The sequence below is a fragment of the Erpetoichthys calabaricus genome, chromosome 2, assembly GCF_900747795.2.
Source record: "Erpetoichthys calabaricus chromosome 2, fErpCal1.3, whole genome shotgun sequence".
Taxonomy (NCBI): Eukaryota; Metazoa; Chordata; class Cladistia; order Polypteriformes; family Polypteridae; genus Erpetoichthys; species Erpetoichthys calabaricus.
The window spans coordinates 247,000,580-247,026,299 of NC_041395.2; the positions used below are offsets into that span (position 1 = coordinate 247,000,580).

The following is a 25,720-nucleotide window of genomic DNA, read 5'->3' on the forward strand; positions in this document are numbered from 1 at the left end:
GACCAGAGTATTGCCCACTGCATTCGCTTTTTGACTTACACCCAGTAATGCTGCAATAATTCCTTGCTCCCTGTGACCCTAAACTCAGTGGGTTAAGCACATGTAAGATTACATGTATACTTTTAATGGCTGTGTAGTTTTTGTTACTTGATTGCAAGCTACATGTGTAGTTAATCTCTCCTTCAATAGCTATAACTACACGACTGGCCTGTATGGTGTGGTGGACTGGTGTGTATATTGTTACTGGGCAGCATCAGTCAATATTTTTGTGAAATACCTCAATACTTATTGTGAACTAATGCAATACATTTTTTTGAGTGGTGGTAATAATCTTCTGTAGCTTTAAGTGTTGTACAAAAGCCTAAAAAAATATAATTGCAAAGTTAAAAAAAGAGTAAATAAATATACAAATGTCAAATGTGAAATATGAGCATATTAAGCATAACTTACTTAGTATTACTTTTAGCTACAGGCCTTTATTAAGTGTCTGAAAGTTTTAATATAGTAGTTAAAGTCAGAGTACAATTTGACAACATAGTGCATGATATGGTCAGATGGCCAGGGAGGAGAGGTAAACAAAATGTCCAGTATTTCTGTCCCATCACTAAAATGATCATTTGCTGGGTGCTGGCCTTTTCTAAGTATTGATCCTATTGGATGTTCATATTTATACTGAAGAATCTGTTTTTTCAGAAATGTGGAGATTATACACCTGACATAAATCACAGGGTCTTAAACAGTCATATTACAAATTTGTTTTTCTACCTATGAACTTGGTAAGGAAAATGTCAGCATTTCATAACTATATATTGAGAAATTACTTATTATCAATTCTGACATTTTAAATTTTTTTTTCTTGTAATGCACGTTGATAATCTGCAAAAATATGGATTAACAATGTTCATTTTATTAATAATATATTGCCCTGAAACAAGAAATAATTTAGAATAAAAGCAATTGTTTTTAGTGCAATAAATATAAATGAAATCTGTAGATAACATAGACAGATATATTATGTACAGTACTGATTTGAATTGCAAATATTAACTTTAGTTTTGGTATTTATTTGAAATATAGTTTATTTTTCTGAATGTTTTTGCTCTTTTTAAGCAAGCTTTTTTGGTTTTCATTTTGTTTATGAGACAGATATAATGAACAAGCAATTCTTTCTGACATGACAATACAGTAAGTCAGCATCTTAGTCTGGCACCTGCTGCTTGAGATGTGCATCATGTTACCCTGCAAACCTTCCAGATTTACATCACAAAACCAGTATTCGTAATGGAATGTCAGCAGATCTCACAGGCTAACATCATCACTGTGGTCTACATTGACTGTCAGTTACAAGATAAGAGCTGACAGTGGGGACATTTACAGTGTGACAACACACAATCCCATAGGCCTCATGAAAATGTTTTAACTCTGAGCCTCTATACTTGACTCTGGGCACAAAATGCTATACACTCTGTTATGATTATTACGACTATTCTGTTTTGTAACACATGAGTGTTGGTACTTATTATTCTTATTAAGACTGTTTTTTATTAATTTTATTATTAAAAGAAAAAAGTCTAACTAAAACTTTTATTGTATTTTGCAGCTTTTAGAGTTCGATAAAGAGCTTACAGTTTTCAAAGACAGACTGCATGAGCTTGAAATAGCATTTCCTCCAAGGTAAGTTTTATTTTCAGTTTCAATAAATTTATATGGCTAAGGAATGTTTGTTTTATTCTAACCTTAAACCACATGCTTTAATTACTCAATGAACTATTTCCTGCATTAAAACCTGGGTGTATTAATTTGTTCACACAATACTGCAATTTTACTGATACTACAACTCACATGGGCCTTTGAACTAATTAGAAGATTAAGGTAGAAACTGTTGTTCTTAGATGTGTGTCATTAAGAGCTTATTCATTTTTAGCATACAGAAACAGCAAAATAATTGTATTTGGTTCCTACAAAGGTTTATTATTTATTTATGTAATATTTAATTGATGTATGTCACCTTTAAAAGATTGTACTAATTTAGTGACAACCACTACCAAAATCAAGTAATTTTACATTTACTTATTTGGCTGATGCCTTTATTCAAGGTGATTTACAAAATATACAATACAGTTGGTTACATTTCTTTTGGTTTTTCCAATTGGAGCACAGACAGGTCAAGTGACTTGCTAAGGGTCACTCAGTATCTATAGCAGGATCTGAACCCACAACCTCAGAGTTTGTGTTCCAAAACCTCAACCACTACACCGCACTGCCTTGTCAACATTTATGTCAAAATTAGTCTCATCTACTGGTAAATAGGTTTAATATGCAATAAATGGAAGAGGAAATTGTATCATATTCAAGCATTTTTACATTAACATTTTAAGCATAGTAAGATGCATAAAATGTTTAAACTATATTTACAAATCAAACAAATGGTACTGATATTATTTCATTTAAATAGAAAAGCAAACAGCTGTTGTATGGAATATGTTTTGGTACTCCACCGTGATAATGATATTTGACCTTTAGTACTAGGACTTGCTCAATCAGTAAAGATATTGAAATACTATATTCAGAGTGCAATTATTTGATAAACAGCAGCCACTGTAGGTCAAAGATTTGGCAGGTGCGTTGTGTTTGTTTTAATTAATAACAACATGATCTAATCATAAGACTTTTTTGCATTACTTTGTGTCATAATTCAGATATTTTATAGTTGATTTATAATATATGCATTTTTCATATGAAAAGAGTGTTTGTACATGTAAGTTAAAATGTATACAAAGAAGTTAATGTAACTGATATTTTTGCATAATGATTTTGGTCCGGATTTATTAATTTCTTTGTTAATTTGTATTTATTTATTGCCAAACCATGAGCAAAATAGTCACTTAAAAGGTATATTGTCCTGCTAATCAAGCCCACCTTTTAAATCAGAAGAAGACACACAGGTTACAAGTAAAATAATTAAGTTTGATATACTGTTATCAGTTGCCCATCTGACAAGTAGCTTCCAGGAGAAAGACCAAAGGCATGGTTTTATGGGTCCTGGAAAACTTGAAAAGCCATGAAAAAGTAACAAGCCAAAATCTAGTACTGAAAAGTCCTTGACATTCTAAAAAAAACAAAAAATAAATAAATAGATGGTACTTGAAAGCCATGGAAAATAATACAATGAATTCCAAAAATTACATATCATGAGGTAAAACATACAATATTTCGCCAACAAAACACCCTTTTCTGGCATTCATTTCACATGTTATGACCTGTTCCAGTGCTAGTGGATTAGCCATCAGTAGCACTAGTGAAAGCTTTAGTCACGCTAATGGTACTTGTATTATATCACCATTTTTGTCTTCATATCCGACTAAAAGTGAAAGTATAAAAATCTGAAAACCTACTGGGTGTTAAATATGAAGGACAATGGAAATTCAAGAAATGTTTCTTTATAGTGAGATCATAAACGAGTCATACAATGCACATGGGTGCTGTTCCCAAGGTATACCTCATAGTTTTCAACTGTAGCAATTTTCCGCCAAAAAATGAAATTTGCCTAATAGGTATCGGATCACTAGCAGCCCAACGCAATAAAGTTTCTGTATTTGCATGTGTGCTTTAAACTACTGCATTTGCAAAAATCACTCAAACAAAACATGTTTTTTTTATGATTTATTTGCAACCTTTATTTGAACACATCAAAATATAAGTACGAGCTGGCTCTGTGCACACCACATGTACATTGGGACATTTGTTGTTCAGAAAACATTATATCTGCTTTTAAAATATAGTGGCCCTGCCTAGAATTGCATATACAATAGTTTGTAACTATGCTATTACTCTGGGTAAATAATGCGAGCTTCAGTTGGCTCCTCGATAACCCAATTATTCACAGAAGCCTGGTTTCTAAAATGCCATTTAAAACCTTATTCCAGTGATATAAACCTGTTTATTTATGTGGGCTTGTAAACTCTTATCCGGGTTATTGTTAATGATTTTGTAGTCTGCGCATGTATTTGCTTTTCACAAATACATTTCTGGAGCCACATGTAGAAGCATCCACACAATAAATTTCCAGAGGCAAAGACTCAGGCTATTGCATTGTTCCTTCTCCTGGCTGAAATAAGTTATCCCAGTATTTCAGAAATTGCTAAATTTATGTTGATGAATTGAACTTACAGTACAACACATTAAAAGTAGTGTGCATTACATAGTTTGATTAATTTTAGGTAACAAGTAGCTGAATAAAATATTTGCATTATTGCAGTAAAAATACTAGCATTTTTATTATTTCAGCAGTACTGGGTGTAGGCAAGAAGCACACGTATCTGGTCGATTGCAGGGTTCAGTTGCACAATTAATGTGCGAATTAATATATTCACAAGCACAGTCATAATGCTAATTTTTGGATCCACAGTGTCTGATGATATTTAAGTATTTCTGCGCAGTTTAATGACGTTAAAGCATTTTGACAAAGGAGCACTCCAGAAGATTACTTGCCCATTTTAACACAGATTTTTAATGAACCGGGTTTCTGCCTTAACCATCAGTTTTTGTAAGTGGTCAACAAATTAAGATAGGCCATGTGTTTGAATTCATATGTGTTTTTATTAGGATCGTGTAATTTTTCTGTGAATACTCAGTACCAGAGTGTAAAGTATTCCTGGATTCTTCTGCTGGTTAGTATTGGAAAAGTCATAAAACATTCTGGAATTTGAAATCTAGTCAAGTGTGCAAACCCTGCAGAAGGCAAAGAGTAGCCCTGTAGAAAATCTCAACAAGAGACTGAGTAGCACAGTCAGAATGAAAGAGCATCTCTGCAAGTCTGTGTTGAGGACAGGGGCATTAATGGGCAATGAGTCTGTTGGCTCCCAGAAGTCAAACATCCAGGGGCATTAGAACAAGACGAGAGTGAGTGGCACCCTGAAAAAACAAAAGAAAAGGTAACCCAGGATACTGTAGCATAGGCAACATCTCAATGGTGAGATGTGCCTAACACAACCTGAAGAAGGAGAGAGGACCAGTTTTGACAGGAGAAACTGGGGTCATGTTGCTCATTTTAACTGCTAAACCGAGGAGAACTGGCAAGGACAGCACATATTCCTTACTTGGAGGAATAATCATTTATGAAAAAGTGTGGCTTAAATGCTGCCTGTGAAAAGAGGCCTTATAAGGACTACACACGTCACAGAGTGCAAGGACCCATGAGAGAGACAGTTAAGGAGAAGACTCGCTAGCAGAGGAAAAGTCCAGAGTCAAGAAGGAGGGAGTGAGAATGCTTTGGCTGTACTTGAAAACTGAGCAAGTGGACAAGTCCAGAGGGGCAACAGGTGTTTTTGGAGTGTTATATTAATTTGTAATGTTTTATCTTGTGCAACTATCATCTCTGTGTTTTAAGGAAATACAACCACATTCTTACATATACCTGGTGTCTTGGCATTTTCCTGAATGCAGAAAGTTTTGTCATTTCTTTACTGATGACAAAACACAGAAACAGGGAAATTACAGCTTGCCTAATTAAGGCAGAAGTCCAATTAAAAAATGAAGTTGATTGTAACAAACACCTACAGCCAAGGAGCGGCAACCATAGCTAAACTAAAAAGCCATCGTCATGGCCTCTTCAAGCCACCTTGGGTGCTAAGCAAGAAAAAGCCCTGCACGGGAGTATAATCCATTTCCACTCATATTCAGACTCTTACACACCATTACCGGGCTCTGGTTAACCTACTGTGAACATCTTTTTAATTTGGGGAAAACGCTGAAGTGCCTTGAGAGATGGGGACATTTAGCACATTTCATACAAACAGTGAGCAGTCCTGGAATCTACCCCACATTTTTGGAGTATTTGGTAACTCAATAGCTATACAATTTCTGTTAAAGAAAATTCTCCTTATCTTCAGTCTTGGAAGGATTCAGATGAAAGACACATTTTTATTTTCTTCAATATATATTACACCCAATTAATCATGTTTCATTTTAATTTCACAGAATGTGGATTAATCCATTAGTTACATACAATGTAGTTTTGCTCTTATTTGTTGTTTTAATTTAAAAACCACTTGTTCCTAGTATACACATTGGTACTTATTTATCCTTTGAATTACAATGTATTCAAATTCCAGTTTTGCTGTACTTTTCCAATTCCATGAATGGAGTACAAGAGCAGTCACATTCAGTTGATGGAATCAAAGTTTTTATTGCATGGCTAAAAAGAAATATTTTACAGTAAAAAGCATTTACTTTAAGTAACAGATACCTCAATGTGGAATCTATTCATTCTTTTCTTCATCCCTTTTAACCTAAATATGTGACAGCATGAAGCCTGAAGACCTATTCTGGCCACAAAAGACAGAACATAAGGCAACCCTGAATCTGTTACCTGGCCATATGCATATTCACTTGTGCCCAGGCAGGTATATCCAGAACTCATCATGTCCAAATCAAATACCATAGTAGTCCCTGATAGTGCTGAGAGCATGGACTCCCAGTTGTCCACAGCAAATAAAAATTCCTTCAGTTCTTTGCATGGCCTCCTCACTTACCATTTGCTCTTTGCATTTTCTGTTAAATTATTTCAGTTCTCTTTTCAATGACTTTGTCACTACAACCTCATTAACCTTGTTCTGTTTGTTAACACTAAAGTTTATACATACTAAACTACCAAACACTATGAACACATAATCTCTTAAATATTTGAACAAATAATTCGAACAATTAGTTCAGCAGTTGGCTTCCTGTACTTTATAGATCTGACTTAATAATCCTGTTTTTTGAGCTCGCCTATATCATTATAGGGTCATAGAAGCCGTTCCTTATCTTGGCTGCAATTGCCATTAGATAAGTTCCTGCTCTGGGTGGGGTGCTTGTCCATAATAAGGCACACTCACTCACACGTCCATTTGCAGAACGGGCCAATTCCAAAACTGCATTTCCAAACTGCATTTTATTGGCATGTAGGAGCAAACTAATACAATGAGAAAATCCTTGGTGCACAACGGGGAGAGCATGCAATTCAGTATAGACAGTCATTGAGCCTAAAACTCTGGAGTTGTGCGGCTGCAGCATTTATCATATTTTATTTTACTGTTTTACATTAATTTGACAAGGTTGTTAGTATAACATTTATGCTTGTAATAATATGTATTTATTTAGTTGTACTATTAGCAAGGTAATGGATTATTCATTGTATTACTTGTTTACAAATTCAAGGTTAGGTGAAGCTCAACAGCTTCCATTTTTTGAATTTATAATTTACTGTGATGTTTCAATCTACGTGATTGACTGATCAACTGACTATGGAGCTTTATGCAAGTAACACAACAACATATAAAACAAGAACAACTTATAAAACAATAGTTCTCCATTTTAAGATATATATATATATATATATATACAGTGGAACCTCGAGATACGATCACCTCTGTATACGAGAAATTCAAAATACGAGGAAAGTATGAGCGAAAAATTCAGATCTAAATGCGAGCATTGGCTCACGTAACGAGCCACGAGCCAGGCTGTGGGTATAGCTCGCGGCTTAGCGAGGGGGCGTGGTAGCAGTTGCGAGCCGCGATCTGCGGTGTCTGCGTTTCTCACTTAAGTGCACAGGTGGGAAACTGCCCACATCCATGATTGTTCCTGTGGCTGATGGGCTGCAGCTGCCATGTCCTCCCTGCATATATAGAGAAGCGCGAGCCGGTTAAGGGGGAGAAGAAGTAAAAGAAAAGAGAGGAGAGAGAACGGAGGTTGCGGCAGGCAGGCAGGCGTAGGAAGTCGGTGCGGGAGAGCAAGCGAGTGCAGGCTCGCGTGTAGCTGAACAGGCGAGCCAAACAGCTGAAGCAGGACGGTGTAGAGAAGGTCAGCTGCATTAAGAGTGTCTCGCCTGTTGCAGAGCCCGCAGGTGAGACGCTAACAGAGAAGAAGCACCGGGGATTGTCATCTGTTTTTTAAAGACTGCATCCTTTTGACGTTTTAACCTCGTGTTAAAGGATTGTTATTCTTGTGTATTTTAAACCTCCACTTCACAACTGTTTTAAGGATTATTTATTTAAAGATTTATTGAATGCTCTACTGCACTTTGGACACCTGTTTTGATTGTTTTAATAATCAGTTATATTATTTACCAGTGTTATTTATTAAAGGTAGACTACAGTATATATAATTTATCAGTGTTATTTGTTAGGAAAATTGATTTTTATGTTAATATATTTGGGGTGCGGAACGGATTAACTGGATTTCCATTATTTTCAATGGGGAAGTTTGTTCTAGATACGAGAAATTCGCTATACAAGCTCAGTGCTGGAATGAATTAAACTCGTATCTAGAGGTTCCACTGTATATATATATATATATATATATATATATATATATATATATATATATATATATATATATATATATATATATATGTAAACATTTTATGGTGTTTAATGTATAAAGAAACCATGTACAGTATTTTGGTCTTTTTTGCAGTGTCCTAGACTGCCTAACTAGTCATACTGCTACAATAAAAGTGCTATTACAAAAGAAATCTGCTTGAAGTGATTATGTACACATAAGAAATGATAGCTGTTGAATGAGTGATACCGTACACTTCCAAAATGCATGGTTAAGCAGGTCGTACCACCCAGATGAAGGGACCGCTTTGCCGTATGCAACAGCTCATCTAGATCTAAAATATGAAACAATGTTGAAACTTTTTAAAGCAAACTAAACAATCTGCCTAACGTCTTAGAGAATATTACAGTCAAGTTGAGTTTAAGGTAAAACAGCAATATACATCTGCAACTCATGAGGACTGAAATATCCAAGTAGTCTCAATAAGCATACGTTTCTTTTGTTTTCATTATTTGGCCACTGATTAACATACTAGCTGCAATAAAACCCTGAACTGCCACAGCTCACATATTTACTCAATTAGTGTACTCAGCCTCATGAGAATCTAGTTGTTTGCACTTATTTTTGTAATTTTGGAGATACTGGTGTATTTCCTAGAGCAGTGTTTCCCAGCCTCGGTCCTGGGGGCACACTGTGGCTGCAGGTTTTTGTTCCAACCAGATTCCTAATCAATGACAACACCTGACCACACTGATCTCATTTAATTAGCTGGTATTATTTTTCTTTTATTCTAAGTTCAGAAAAGCACAGCAGCATGATTTTTACATTTATAAGACATTTAAATGCTTAACTCTCTTTTGCTGATTTCATTATATTTTGCCGTTTCTCTGTGTAGTTTTCCCCCTTCGTTGTATCTTATTAATGATTATTAAAAATGAACTGAGCAGACCTGCTGGCAAACAACACTGAATAATCTAAGGCTGCAACTGCTTTAGCATCAGACCCAATAATTAGTAAATAATGGATTAATTAAACAATTAGAACACCTAGAAAAGTAGAATGAAAATCAAGATGAAAATATTGTTAAAAAGAAAAAAATACATTGTTCCAATATAACTAACTGGTACATTTTAATATATATATATATATATATATATATATATATATATATATATATATATATATATAATTACCAAACTTAATTTTATAATTTTATATTGTTCTCAAAACACAGAACTTGGGAAATAACACATCACTTAATTAGCCGAGGACACCAATTAAAAACAGAAGCTGGTTGGAATAAAAACCTGCAGCCATAGTAGGTCCCCAGGACCGAGGTTGGGAAACACTGTCCTAGAGACCTTTATTATTGATATTCTGATTTAAACACTTAAAAATATATTATTAAAATGTCAATGTGTTATTGGCAGAGTCCAGACATTCTCCATAGTTTTTTAGCAGTAGCAAATATTCATACATTGTGCTTGTGTTTAAAGAATGCAGTACAAGCTGTAAATTCATATCGCTTACGTTCAACAAATCATCAGTCAGGTCAGATGTGACAAGTCTGAACACTGCACACCATCATGCTGAATTTGGCTTTCCCATGTTAGTGATAGTCCTGGAGCCAGGGAGGTGTGACAGCTCAGTGATAGAGTTTAGACTTTCCGACTATGCAGTTAATGTCAGCCTGCTTGGGATACAGTAAAATAGAACTGATCATTGTATTTTTTTAAAACACAGGAAAAAAACCAACATTATTTCTAGGTAAAAGCACCTGTTTTTGACTTTTGCAGTACATTATAATTGTAGACCATTTAGAAGAAAAAGTTTTCAAAATACACTTTACGATACCGTTACATACATTTTTCAAAAACATTAAGACGGACATGTTCTTCTAAATTTCCAATGCCCTTTTTATGTTTTTTTCGGCCCAAAATGTTAATAAAAACATCTAACCCTTTATGTTCCAGCTTTATCCAGCATAGTTGCACCATATATTTGTAGTTTATTAAGATAACATCAGGAGCTAATAGTGGGTGGGACACCTGCCTATTCCATAACACACCCATGCTCACTAACACACTGGGAAGGTCAATATTGCTAAATGTTATTGGAAGAGGAAAGGTAGACATTCATACCTGCTACAAAAGAAACCAGTATGGTTTCTACTTCAGAGGAAAATATTTGGCAATACAGATGCATATTTATTCAGTTGATAGCTTGTTGTGTCCTATAGTTGTTCGCTGGTAAAGAGTGATCTTCACTTAAGATTAAGTTATTATTTTCTGCAAATTGTTTTAGAAAGGTTAAGGCCAACATTACAACATTTAAAATGTATTCAAACACATCCATTTAAGAACTGCAAAAATTCTTTGGGTTGCAAAATATGAATCAAATTTAATTTCTTCAGTCCAGATAATTAAGAGCATAATCACTTCTTAGACAAATTTACTAACCATGCCCAGTCCAGGGAGGCACAATGATACAGCATATAAGTTCCACCTTTCACCACCTTATGTACTGTATTTTCCATGTTTATTTGGAGATGTGTGTGAGTCTTTCTTTGTGAGGGCCATATAAGGGATTGACAAAACACTTGCAGCAGCTCCCTGCATTTCACTTGTTCATTCTGGGAAAGGCTTTAGCCTCCTACCACTTGGCTTAGGATTTTAAAAAAATGGATGGATCAATGGACCCAACATTGAACTTGCTCTACAACTTACACATTTCACAGGGGAAAAAAATCGCCTATTTCCAAGTTAGCATCAACAAATAATCCATTCTTGCCATCTCAGTTAAACAAACAGAAGAAGCGAACGTTATTTTAGTTAAGCCTTACTAGGCTACACAGGTGGCCTTTTAGTACTACTGTTACATAAACTCTTTGTAGCCAGAGCACAGGCAGGTCAAGGGATCTGCCCTGGGTCCCACTATACAGTAAGTCAAAGCTGCGAGTTGAACCAGCAACCAACACTGACTACCACCTTTTATACTTGCAGGACACAGATAGAAAGTAAATATTAAAGTTCTTTGTGACAGACCATCCTCTCTGAGTTGACAGCATACATATATCAAGAAACTTCAAGGAAAAACCTGTGGTAAATGCAGATATTTAGACATTGTTTATTAAAAGCTATAATGCATTATTGTAGTCAGACACTTAATATAAAAAGGTTCTTTGTCTGGCAAAAATAAAGTAACTGGCAATCCTCTTTTGACACTGTTAAATTATCCTTTATATGAGAGTCTTATCTTTTAGAACAATATTGTTTATTTCTCATGACTTGGCAACCATCGAGTGCTGTCTGATGCTAGTGCCTCGTTGTATTTGATCCACTGACATTTACAAGCAGCATCATCCCTGTCTGTCTGAATGTTGAAAATATGCAGTATATATAATAGAATTATTGTGTTGCAGTACTGGTCCATGTCTGTTTAAATATGGACGTTGAAAGTATGCAGAATTTGTAATAGAATTATTGTATTGCAGCACTGAACAGCATCATTTGTATTCCTGCAATTTGTTTAAAATGCTCTCCATATCTGGCCACAAGCATTAAATGCTACCTACTCGTTTATATCACTGGGTAAGTGATATATGACAGGTATTCAACAAAACTAAAAGAGAGAGCAAGAGTGATTGAGAAAAATAAGGCTCTGTGAAGCTGGCAGTTTTGAATTACAGTAGAGCATTGATAGATACATTTAATGTGTGCAAACAGGATGTCAGCTTTTCAAACTGAAAAGCTTCTGGATTTCTCTCTTTTGATATAAATACACACTATCTGTATGCACAACCATAACCCTTACTTTCTAAAACTATATTGTGAGTCCCTATGCTTTATAGTTTATACCACTGTCAAGCCGAAAACACTAATTTATTTTATTGCTAATGATATTATTGTGGGAAACTGAATAAGAAAAGTGTGAGCACAGCATCATTGTGTAGTTAAAGCGACCCAGAAATGGAACTGTACAAATAAAATGGATGGCTCCTCTCCTCCGCGCCACTCTATTTGCCAAGTCTAGACAGCAGGAGCAGGAGCCTTGCACAGATATACAGTTGGATGTTTAATAGGTAGCCGAGACCAAGTAAGAACCTGCCTTGGCAAGTTAGCATACATCTTAGAAACTCCACAAGCATATGTGGAGTGGACTGAGAGTAACATCACTCATGGGAACATTTTATGCAAAGAAAATAACATGAAATAAATATCAAAATATTTTAGAATTAAAAGGAGAAACACAGTGTAATACGTCTTTGTGCAACTTATAAAAGTCATGGACTGTTTCTGTTTAAATGAGGAGACCTGACTAGACATTCAGGGAAGATAACAACCTTTATAAGTATATTACTCACTATTGAATGTGCTTTTCTTTTTTCCTTTTTTAATTTTAATTAAAATCTTCATTTTACATTCTGTGAATTACTACGTTATTATGTGTTTTTCAAAATGATTGAAATATCTTTTATCAATGCTTACTATAAAATTCATTATGATGTTCATCATTTTTTACAAACAAATTTCAGACTAAACCTTAATATTTTTAAAATCGGAGAAGTCCTGTGTAATTAACAGCAAATTTATACTAGTTTAATTTTACATAGTCATTTCTGGTTGTTAATGAAATGTTATTACAGTATTAATACAAGCTTAATACATTGAACACTGCATATTTGTGTAAGCCAGGGGTCTCTAACTCTAGTCCTGGAGAGCTATTGTGGCTGCAAGTTTTCATTCTAACTCTTTTCTTAATTAGTGACCAGTGTTTGTTTCTAATTAACTATTTCCCTTAATTTAATTGACTTTTCTTGAGACTCTGAGTGCTGAATTGATTCTGTTTTCCTTAAATGACACCTAAACATAAATTTGATGTGAAGTGAGCCAACAGAACTAAGTTGGGGCCTCAAACTCCACCCTTCATTCAGTTTCTTAACTTGAAGCCAATTCTCGTTGCTAATTAACCCCATTATTTTATTCCGTGGTGCTCATTCTGCCATGGCAGACATTTCCAAAACTGTTGATTTTCTTTTTAAAGAGCACTGTCAAAATGTTTTGTGGACCTGAGCAGATCATCATTACTGAGGCCTTCACCTTTCTTTATTTTCAGTTATTGTGCGATGGATGCAGGTTGTTGTTTATGTGTTGGTTCATTTTGTGTCTTAATATTGTTTGGTTGCTAATTAAGGAAAAAAGAAATAATTAAGGGGCCTGAGTCTTAAGTTGTGCATCAATTAAAATTAAGGCAAAGAGTTAATTAGCAGGAAAATCTGGTCACTAATTAAGAAAAGGGTTAGAATGAAAACCTGCAGCCACAGTAGCTCTCCAGGACTGGAGTTGGAGACCCCTGGTGTAAGCCTTTAAAACAGAAAATGGCAACATAGGTGTTTTTGTTGAAAATATAATGCAGATGTGTCTGTAATGATTTGCTCTTAATTTCTTAAATCTGAGTAATATTTCATAATTAAAGATAGTACAATAATGTTCATGTTATGTTGAACTCCTTAATCAAATAATCTTCAAACAGCAAAATGCATGACTTCAGCGTGTGCTATACCAATGCACTAATACCGTATTTTCCCCACATACAAATATATCCCACTATAGACAAAGATGATCCGCTGTGGCAACTCCTAACTGGAGCAGCCGAAAGAAGAAGAAGACAATACAAATATATCCCGCACATAAAAAAAAAAAAAAAACTTTTACCCTTATATAACCTATATGTTTCATCTCTTTCAGTAAAAAAGTCTGTATAAACGGCATGTTTGTGCTATTTAATTGCTATTTAAGAGTTTAAATAACTAGAACAAAATTAATCCAGAGTTGTCAATAGCCTACATGCACAAATTATTGCACCATTTGTAAATGTCATATTACTCACCATGAAAGGTGTTCATTATTAAACAACAGCGTTATCTCATGCAAAAGGCATTTTGAAATAAAATAAATTATATTCTCCATATAACTAATATTTTGTTGCTGGTGAAGAATTTTGTTTAATTGTAAAATAGCAAAATTCACATTGCTAACCAGCCGCCTCATCCATGTGCTGAAATGGCTCCTAACTTGTGGGGGCCATGCTTCTGGGTGCATCCAAATTCTCCCATCCTTCCTCTTCTGAGCATTCTTTGACTGCTGCAATATTATTAAATGCATCTGTAGGCAGTAAATTTAAGTCCAGGCTTGATGTTGTTACGTGCAAAGGCACCAAAATGGATTATGACATGCATTCATTGAACTCTGGATAAGTCTTCATTCAGCCAGCTAAAAGAGCCACTTGTTCATAAAAAGAGCTCCTGATGTTCTTGAACAGCACTAAGCACTCGCCTCTCTGTCCCATAAGGCAGATTGAATACAATAACATTTCTAAATAGGATTTCTCTATCTGCTCCTGCTCCTTTGAATAAAATGTAAGTGTAAAACTTCCAAAAGACCTTTTTCTAATCAAATTTAGACATTTGCGGTGGGCTCGTAAAAGCTTCTGATCAACTGTCTGCTGTGTGCTAACCTGGTAAACTAAAGATTTGTCGGTATTCATGTTTAGAAAAAGATGAAATATTTATAACATACTTAGTTACAAAACAGAGAATCTGCACTTTTACATACAGTTGGAACTAAAACAAACCTTTGTTTTCTCTTTTTTTTTTTAAAACTTTGATGCAGTGAGGTTTTATAAATGGAGTTTTACAGATGTTTACAGTGATAGACTGTTATAAAAATGTATTCATATATTTCTGTTGACATCATGGCTCCGTAACTGCATGAAGCAACTTGGCTCCCACTGAATCACTTTTATGAGTTATGAGTGTGGAAGGATCACAGGGTAAATTATTTATAATGTAATTTCTTACACAAACCAAGGGCACAAAAGTGAACCAACATAAACAGCTTTCCTGGCTTCTTAAAGTAGATACCTGTTAACAGCGGGTCTGTCGCATGAAGCTTTATGTTTTAGGAAATCTGAATCCAAATGAGATACCGACATTCGGGGGTGTCAGTTTCTTATAGTCCTCCAACCGGAATGGGGAGGGTTACTTGCCCTCAACGGGGGTCTTCTTCCTGCTGTATGGGAGAAAAAAAGACAACACTGTCAGCAACAGTGCCCTCTCTGGTCCTAGCAAGGTATGACATACCCTACATGAGCCTGGTAGGTGTTGCATAACATGAGTTGTACTTTGCTGTTTATTTTTCAATGATGAGAACACACATGAGCACCACATTTCCTTCATTCAAACACTTTAGTGGGTATGGCACCTAGAACTTTGAGTTATGCTACACTATGTTCAATGAATGGAATAAAATCCTACAATTGAAAGAAACTGTGACCAACAGAAGATAAGTTGCAGAATGACATTAAACATGAGCAAAAAAAAATGCTTTTCATTATTTAGTTACATGCATTGCCAGTGTTAAATTCACTAACAAGTAGATTGTATAAGGGACTGTTGTTTTCATATCTACACTTTAACTGTTAATTTAACATTGGTGTTTTAACTGTGCAGAAAAAACAAAGCACACAGTTCGTATTCGTAAGTATGCATCTCCTTCTCAGTGATTGTTTACCTTTTTAATTTTTGTAATGTTTTGGGAGGAATCACTACAAACTGTTAGCAGCAAATGTTCCAATGAATGCTTTTATGGCTTTCAAGATATTTCATTTTCAGTTAATTACAAGATTTTTTGGAATTACCACTATTATGGTTTTTTTAAATAACTATTTACAAACATACTGGTAAGACATTCAGCAGGTTAGAGCAGGCTGCAGTCAACCTATTCATTTGAAAACTGCTGACCAAAATAATCACAGAAAACATTTCCTGAAAAACAATGTGTGAAAAGGTGTTAATGTGAAGTCTAGGGAAGAAAAAGGAGAAGAAGAAAAACTTTTGGTTTTTAAAGCGTTTTTAAGTTGGAGTTGCTGATAATAGATTGTGGACCTATACAGCATAAAATGGAGCTTGGTATACATCATTTGGTAATCATTCATTGCAGAGAGAACAACTATTGTGTTTACAAATGCTTAGATAACACGCATCCTTGTATAGCTCACACACCCCTCCCGTTTACTGTAAAAAAAAAATGAATAACCCACAGGATAAATGTGGGAAAAGATTGCAATTGGCTTAAACACAGCATACAGTACAGACTTTTGGAACACAGATGTCACAAGTGCAGGCAACACAAAATTGCATTAATCATCAGACACTCCAGATTAGGGGTGTCAAACTCAAATCCTGGTGGGTTGAAATGGCTGAAGGATTTATTATTCATGCCACTTTCTTCATTAGTAACCAATTGCTGATGCTAATTGAACACAATTCCTTTGCTTTAATTCTATTACGGTTTTTAAGACTCACAACCCTTTTTTTTTTCTTAACCAGCTGTCAGACTATGATATGCCAGCAAGCCACCAGATGACCACCTAACTTCGGAGGTCTCAACTTGTTTCCTGGTGGGCCACCATTTTCAATCTAGACAGTTTTGTTAATTAGAAATCATTTCTTACTGTCAATTAAACAGATTATTTCATTCTTTGACTTCTTACTGCCCTCATTCTGCCACCCCAGATAATTCCAAATCCATTAAATTTCTCTTTTTCTGAGAACTCCATCTAAATATTTTGTGGCCCAAGGAGATCGGTATTTCTCTGACCTTCACTTTTTTTCTCTTCAAGTATTTTGTTGAAACATTTATTGTATGATGAACAAATTGGTAAAAATGGGATCAATTTAACTGTAGACTCACTTTGCTTTAGAATTTAGTCATAGTCATGGATTGCTTTGTACAAGCTATATGGAAAACATGTTATTTAATTTGTACTGTACATTATAGGCTGAGGGAGAACTCAATACAGTAGTGTCCTGAAATATTTTACATTGAAATATGTTGTGGATACACTGAGGACAAGTATGAGGATTTTTTTCCTATTTTCTGTACTATTTGTAGGAGTAGGAATCTATGCAGCAGTTTGCAGTACTCCTTCTGTGGTCATGAAGAAGAAATATATTTTACTGGTACTCCGATGAGAACATGCATTCCTTACAAACTCCCAACAGATGGCGTGCTGCACACTTTAGACCTGTTGAAGAGAATCCTGTACCAATAACTCTGTTCACATTTATATCGAGCCTTTGGGTTCATTTTGGTTTTCACCATGTCCCTGCAAAGCTTAATTTAAAACTTACAGTTTGCATGCATTTTTATGTTAGCATCAAGTAGTTTTCAGCACTTTACAAACTATGACTATTTCTGCGACTCCTGCTAACAAAAGTGATTGAAGAATGACTTATTTTAAATTTAGAATTCAAAATATTGATGTAATTGAACAGAAAGTGAGGAAGTAAGAAACCTCCTCTGAAATCACTTTTATCACATTTGACTGCACTGTTCGTTAGTGTCTGCAGACAGTTTTTTGCTTCTGGTCTGTCTTGATGGGCCAAAGTTAATTGCTGCATGAACCTCAGCTAATGTACTTAAAATACAGAAAAAAACAAATGAAAGTATGTATTATATTTTTCCCTGTGGTTAATTAACAGGTGTTTGAGATATAAATATTGCTGAACACATTCTACTTGTTTGCAAAAAGTTTAATAATTTATGAGGCACATAAATGGGCTACATGCATACAGTATGTAGTCACCAGAATATGAAATGCACATTTATATATATTTTTAAACAGTGTTAGAAAAATATTCCAATTTTAGTCATTGCTTGACTTGCCTACTGTAAATGTAAAGGGGTATCTCACAAGGACATGGCCTTTGTTATTTAGTTAAGTTCATAAAGTTTGTCTGAACATAGTAGGTGAAGTACAGTGGTATAGTCTAGGCACTCCCCAGGTCCCATTTGCACATTCACCCTGTGTTTGAATGAACATTTCTTCAGGTTTCCCAGATATAGATTCTAGACCAATTGCCCATTCTGAGTTGGCCTGGTATGCCTGAATGTGGCTATTTGTATGTCTGCCCTTTGGTGAACTGGCATCCTGCTCAGGCTAGTTTCTGTTAATTTAACATCATAGGAATAGACTTTGTACCGCTACAATGCTGGGCTGGATTAAAGTTGATTTATTAATTTATAAATCAATGGGCAAATGTATTAAAAATATAATCCTATCACATTCATAGAAGGTTTAGTTGATTCATATTATTCAATAATTGCCATATTCCTCATAGTCATCTAATTGTGTCAGGACATTTGTCTAATAAAACTGTTCACTTTTATTAAGTGTTCAAAAATAGAAATTAGCTCATTAAAGATTTGCTTACCATTCTGTCACAGTTGGAATGAAGAGGTACATAAGATCAATAATTTAAAAAAACACTTAATGGTATTCTGTGATTAAAAAATATTTAACATTAGAGTTTTTTTCTGAACATTTTTCATCTGTTAAGTTTTCATCACAGCAACTTTCAGTGGTCACTTTTTTTTTTCTTTTTTTCTTTACTTTATTAGGCTCTTTGCAGGTTTGTTAGTGAGTAAGAAATGTTGAAATGTAAGGCACTAAGGTACAGGTGAGTAATTGTTAGGCTTATCAGCAGTTTCCATTTATTACAATAATTGCACTTGTAACTAGTAATAAGAGCAAGATAGAGGTTGGAGAGTTTCAGAGTGCCCACCCAGCTACAAAGTTTGTTCTCAGATAAGTTTGTAAGCATAGTAATCAGAAGTATTAATCATTCTGTTCCATGTGGCACTCTGCTGTTTGTCATTGCATTAGTCTGTCATGTAATCTACATTTGCTGTAGGAAAAAGAGGCTACCAGCCTGATATGCGTTTTCTATGTTGTCCTCTGTTGAGACTGAATAAATGATATTGTTAATCGTGTTTGGACTATTGTGTTCTCTGCTGACAGTGACCATTTGATAATAGAAATATGGCTGAAGGTGGTGTTTTAATTAACTTTCTAAGTTAGCTATTTAATAAATAGGAATCGTTCCATTAGCCGTTTTTAAGGCAAATGAATTATAATGTGGTGTATATGTAAGGCTATATAACTTGGGCTGAAGGTGCCATGATCTTGGCATAAGCTTTGGTTTTACGCAATAATAAGTTTGCACTCTTGTAAATTATGATTGTTGATACAGTTTATAAAAGTGTTGATTAAAAAAATAGAGACATCCTCATATGAAAACCTTTTCTTCTAAGAAGGAAGGTATACTTACTGTAAATTAGATTGACCGATGTTAATTTTAAGGATGTCATCTGTATATATCCCCCCACGAATATGTAAAAGTTAGTACTGACAATAAAGGTAATGGACCATCCCATGAAAACGTCTGGAAGCAAAGTGAGTAAAACTAGCAACTGAGTCAAGATTCAGAGTAGAAAATTTGGTGGTGCAGCTTTGCTACACTTTTATTAGAGCTGCCTGGAACAGGAGTATTGAGATAAACAGAATTACCCAGCACATGCCTGTAATACATAAGTTAACACAGAACAGAGAGCATCAAAGAGACCTTTCACAAAGTAAGCACAAACTGTATAAACCTGAGGATATGACACACAGTAAACTTTGTTTCAATTCCTGCAGTAGCAACAAATGCATCTCGATAGAAGTTTGGTTCTCGTAGAACTTTTCCAAAATTAAGTGTCTTTGTTACCGCCGTGAATCTGAACTCTAAAGTGACCTCTTTCCTTCCGTTCATTTCTACTTAGCATCTAGCAAGTCTGATTTGTTTTAAACATGACATAAAATAGATTGATAGATGGACCATCTGATGATTCTGAATGTGAATTTCATTCGGGAGATAATCTATGATCAATCACATAATGTTCATCAATTTGTCAATCCAAAATCAAAACTTGGTTAATCCAAGTTTTAGGGTCATTAGGAGCTATAGCATATCCCAGCAACATCTGTTATAAGGAGGAGAGCCCTGGGTATCACAAGGCACATTTATCCCTCAATCTGGGCCAGTTTAGAGGTACCAGTCAGCCTAAAGCATACACCTTTGGTCCATGAGAGAAAATAAAAACAGGTGTCTGAAGCGGAAAAGCTCACACAGGCAAAAGAGGGCAAACTACTTATTCATTGTTTCTGGGTGGCATTGGTGTGTTACATTAGAAGGAAGAAATACGCTTTATGCATTAATGCCTATACGGTTGCTGATTACCATATTAATCGTTTATAAAGAAGAAGTCAGCAGGATGACTAAAATATTTATTACATGCATGCTTATAGTCCTTTTCCATGAAACAAACATCTTGGTTATGTACAACCACATACAGCATTAATGTGCTTGTAACTGTACACCGTACTCATGTTTACTAGGTCGTTCATATGGAAGATACAAGCAATTAGATAAGAACAAAATGTACACAGTAACATATTAGAAATTCCTTTTGCCCGGAAATCTGTTTAAACTGATCGATTTGTTTGCAGTGTAAATCCCTGATTGTACCTGAAAACTTTTACGCTCTGCTACTAGTTTGATAAATTGTCCTTACACCTTATTTTTCTGTATATTTTTTAACTTTACCTCTTTTGACCTTTACCTAACCTCTGACAATGGTCACCATAGCATAGAAGGCACATTTCCAAGTGGCAGCTGTTTAGCACATTATATTGTCACATCCCTGTTTAAGGGCTCTTTGTTTTGACTCTTGATGTGTGTGTACTAAGGCTGTTTCACTGTGAGAAAGACATTTGTTTTCTTACTTGGAAAATGGGCTCTAATTGTATTGAAAACTGAAAGATGAATGAATACATATTCACTTTACAAGTGCTGCCAAAATTAAGAGTGTATTGATCTGTATTTTTATCGATGTTAAGAGAAATGTGTGTCTTTGTCTGTAAAGGTCTAATTAGGGAGTAATACACAATGTATACTTTTATTAGCTATCCCTCCATAATATCAAGTTGGTCCCAGTCAGGTCAGCCCAAATTCATTGTGACATGTAAGTCAACGAGGTGTCACAAGTACAACACAAGGGTGTTGGCCCATGAAACCTTCAATGTGCCCCATGGTTGTTACGAATTAGCTGGCGGTGGTTGTAGATCTCTACTTCTAATAACTTGTTCATTGAAACATCTCATTGTTGAAGTTGGAGAAGCATCTCAGTTGACTGTCATGTTCCCATATTAATCCCAGGACTGCTGAAATAAAAGGAGGTAACTAAGCGATAAAAATGTGCAAATATCCTGTAACATTTTAACTTGATATGCCCTGCGCCATTTTACTACCACCAGTGGCTTGCATTGTCACAGTTGTCAGGATGGATCAATATACTTGTGGTTTTCATGATTTTCTGCTCTTCAAATCAATTTGAATAAACAAGACCTGGAGTTCAGTGTACCAGACACCAGACACTGCTTATCAAGTCTTCTAATATAAAGCATTCACATTTCATAGCACACTGCACCCAGTCTTGCTGACAGTAGTCAAAAACCGGTTTTGGGTCCCTGACTGCAAAGCTCAGCCCATGATGGAGGTGCAAGTTGTGCCTTCTGATACAGTATGTCTGTTTTGACACTACAGTTGTACAGTACTTGGTTATTAATTAAGAGCATTGGAAAGGTATATAAAATAAATAAAATTATTATTATTATTATTATCATCTGACCAGGTTTTTTTTTTCTTTATGTAATAATGTTGCTTCTGAGTGCAAGAACCTTGGTATGGTTGGTGCTACTGCTGCTTTTCTACCATACAACATTGTGAAGCACTTAAGTATTTATCTGTGCCTATTCTTCCTCTGAACTGCTCACATACAATCCGTTGCTACCCGCCTAACTACTTTAGATAATATTTTCAGCTCATTTGATTTGGTCCCCAAATGCGTAGTAAATTACTTGAAAAGTGAAAATGTAATAATGTGGAAATGTAATGAATAACAACATAGGCCATGCCCCATAAATATTTTTTAATTTCTTTATGTGGAGGACAATCATTGCATTTGGCACGGAGAAAGTAAAGTTATGCTTCTTGACAAACCCAGTTCTCCATTTAAATATACCGTAAGTTTATTTTCTGTTGTCATTAGAGTTGGCATTTTTTCTTTTCATTTTTCTTTTAGCTATAACTATGTTTAGTAGAGAGAATCAAGTTGCTCAGATTTGCACCGGGCCTCTTTTGCTACCAGAGCATTTGACAGCCATTGCATCTGTGGTTGATTGATGTATATCGTTTTCCAATGCATTATATGATCCCAAAGTGTCACTTGGTATATATTTCTTTCTTTTTTATTTTACATTAGTTACCCAACTTTACTATTGCATCTCATTGACATTTTAAAAAGCCCTGTTTTTTCAGTTGGATTTGAGTGTGCACTGTCATCCTTATGGCCATTAAGTGACTACAGGCCAGACTGCTTAGAGTGAACAGCTGTTCTTAAGCAGCATTATAAGGGACTTGGCACTGAAGGGAGATGTAACACTTTTCTTGGACCACATTCGCTTCACCCCCATACTGCTGATGGAAATAAAAGATCTGGACTCTGAGAATGTCATGCTTTTTTAGTTGTGATGGTAAACAGAGCTTTGAATGCAAGCTTTTCAATGCTTGGATACAGTTTCTTTTGATTCTTCACATTGAAGGAGGGAGAAGAATTAGAAGCATTAGAACAGGATTTGAATGATGGGATAAAATAAGACCTTCATCCTGCAAAAGACAGTAGCTGGTTTTCAGCATTATTCCAAATCAGAGAAGTTATCCCAATATACTGGAAACAGATGAAAAATACTATTGCAGCACCAACTATACTTTTTTTTATACTACTTGTCAGTTTATTATAAATTTTTTATTGTGATTTTTTTTTATATATATTTATATATATATATATATATATATATATATATATATATATATATATATACATGTACAGTATTTATACCAGTTTGTATTTTGATGGCCATGCACACAAGTGTGTATTCTGAAGCTCTTAAAAGGCGGTTTTGCAATAATCTCCTTTATTGATTAAGCATTCTGCTTGAATAGTGTACACCCAGATGAATCACAGACTGTCAAGTTTCTTTGCTCTAAAGGAAAAAAAACAAAGTATTTCCAGTCCCACTGTATTTCACAATGCCACCAAAGCTGCAAATTGAATTCTAATAATCTAAGCCTGCATGGTGTGATGAGGTGGAAACTGTACTTAAATCACTGGATTGTTCCACAAGTTTATGTATAATTTTTTTTTCTTGGATGTTTGCCACAGCTAATCTTTTTTTGATGGCAACGTAGCTTGTAAACCCATTTGACAGAGCTGTTCAGCATTACTCTCATAATCACATTGTGCTTCTTTTTTCACACATGAAGGAACAAAAACTATTAGTTGTTTTTTTTTTTCTTTTTTTTTTGTATCCTAAAAGTTGACAGTTGGGTGCATTTTTTATATTACAGATTTTTTTGTCATATGTATAAGAAACAAGTCCCAATATCCCAATACGTATTTTTTCTTTTTTGCATTGCTTGTACTCCATGCAGTACATCAGGACTGGCTGTTACGAATTGTAACTTTTCATCATCAGATTAGATAGATAGATAGATAGATAGATAGATAGATAGATAGATAGATAGATAGATAGATAGATAGATAGATAGATAGATAGATAGATAGATAGATAGATAGACATACTGTATTTGTCCCCTGGGGAGCTGTAACTACATAAACTGTATGCACGGTATACCTCTGCCTCCTGTAGTGTGAAACAAATAATTGATAACTTTATATAGTTTTATGTTATGTAGTCTTTTGTTTTGCACACGAGCATCCAATTTAAAAGAAATTTTTCCAGAATTTATCCCACTGCACAATGCACTTTGCTATTCTGGAAAGTATTAATGACATATCTAATTTTCACAAAATGTCTACTTTAACATCACAGCAGTACTTTATAACTACAAGCATTTAGTTTCAGTGATTGACATTCCAGTTTTGACTAATTGGTGCTTTAAAAAAATGGTTAATAGTGATGACTAATGCCAGTAAAATCATTTTAAAATGTCTAGTAGGTTGATTTAATGTGGTTGTGTGCATAAACATGTCTATAATGGACTGGCACTCTGTCCAGAAGTGGTTCCTGCCTTGCACCCAGGAGACCCTAAACTTGGATAAAGTAGATTTAAGACAGTGAATGGACAGAGGGAATGATTGGGATGTTCCATAAAACACCTGTTCATTCCTGCTCCCAAAGAATCCTGGTGTTCATGTAGAAAGGGGGTGTCAATATATTTGTTCTTTCAATCAACAAAACTTGTAAGACATTAAATTATGAGCCATATACAGTAGTGCTAGCATACAAAGACATCTCTATTCTCCAGTGAAAGAGAATAAATTGATTTTAAAAAATATAAATTAATTGTAGACCAATTAGGTTTTGAAAATAATGTATGTTCATGATCAGAAGCAATACAAATGGAACTGTCTTAGTGGAGGAACAAACAATTAGCAACCCTGTATTTTAACAATGAATGACCAGTGCTATCTTTCTTCTGAGGGAGAACTTGATTAGACTCACTTTTCTTGATTGTTATGTATAGAAAGGAACAATTGTGTTTATAGACAGAATTAATAAATAATATATATAAATGAATTTGATATTGTTTTGATAAGGTTAATCGCAGAATTCAAAAAATATACTGGAGGATAATACCATGAGGTAATTTTTGTATTATTTTGGTTCATCACTGGGTTTGTCAGTCTCAGATTACACCTACAGTACTGCATTGAAATAAATAGATTTTTTGAGTCTAGCAGTGGTAATGGGTTCAAGACAGGAACTAGTTCAGCCTCCACATGGCCAATATAAGCAAATACATTAAAAGAAATTTAGAGCTTAACCTTTTTAAGGAAAACGAGAGTAACCAGATAACACCCATGGGTGATCTGAAGAAGGGTGGGGAAGAAAGAGAAAGAACATAAATGAGCTGCTCTAGTGGCAGCAAAATAATGGTTTACAGACTCTGAATAATTTTCTTTTTATGTCTTCACGAATACTATTTTAAATCAATGCAATTTCTGTCCAAATTCAAACCAAACTACTCTTCAGAAAAAGTAAGGTATGAGCTATGAGGAAAGAGTGAAGGAATTAAACCTTTTCAGGGCATATGGAATAAATTACCGAGTAGCATGGTAGACAGTAGGACTTTAGGGATCTTCAAAAGCCCACTTAATATTATTTTATAGAATCTAACTGAATAGGATTGGTGAGCTTGTTCTGCAGAATGGCCTGTCCTCATCAAAATTGTTCTAATGTTATCTCCCAGCAGTTATTAATGGACATCCTTTGGACAGATTCTTACTGTAAAAGATTTTGCTTATTGATTACATTTTTCAATCTTAAATATTCCCAAAAGAATACAGTTGATATATTTTGAACAAAGATGCTAATGATAATATAAACTTGGCATAAAATAAAAACAGACTGCTTTTATAGTGCTACA

The 25,720-nt window shown here is 34.8% G+C and overlaps 1 protein-coding gene across 1 annotated transcript in view; it reads left to right on the forward strand.

Moving 5' to 3' along the window:
- The window catches only part of LOC114646921 (inositol polyphosphate-5-phosphatase A), a 494,778-nt gene that overhangs the window by 464,367 nt on the left and 4,691 nt on the right, over positions 1-25,720 (forward strand). Inside the window, exon 12 of the mRNA XM_028795326.2 lies at positions 1,601-1,674. Within this exon, the coding sequence (XP_028651159.1) occupies positions 1,601-1,674 (74 nt within the window). The remainder of the gene's footprint in view (positions 1-1,600; positions 1,675-25,720) is intronic.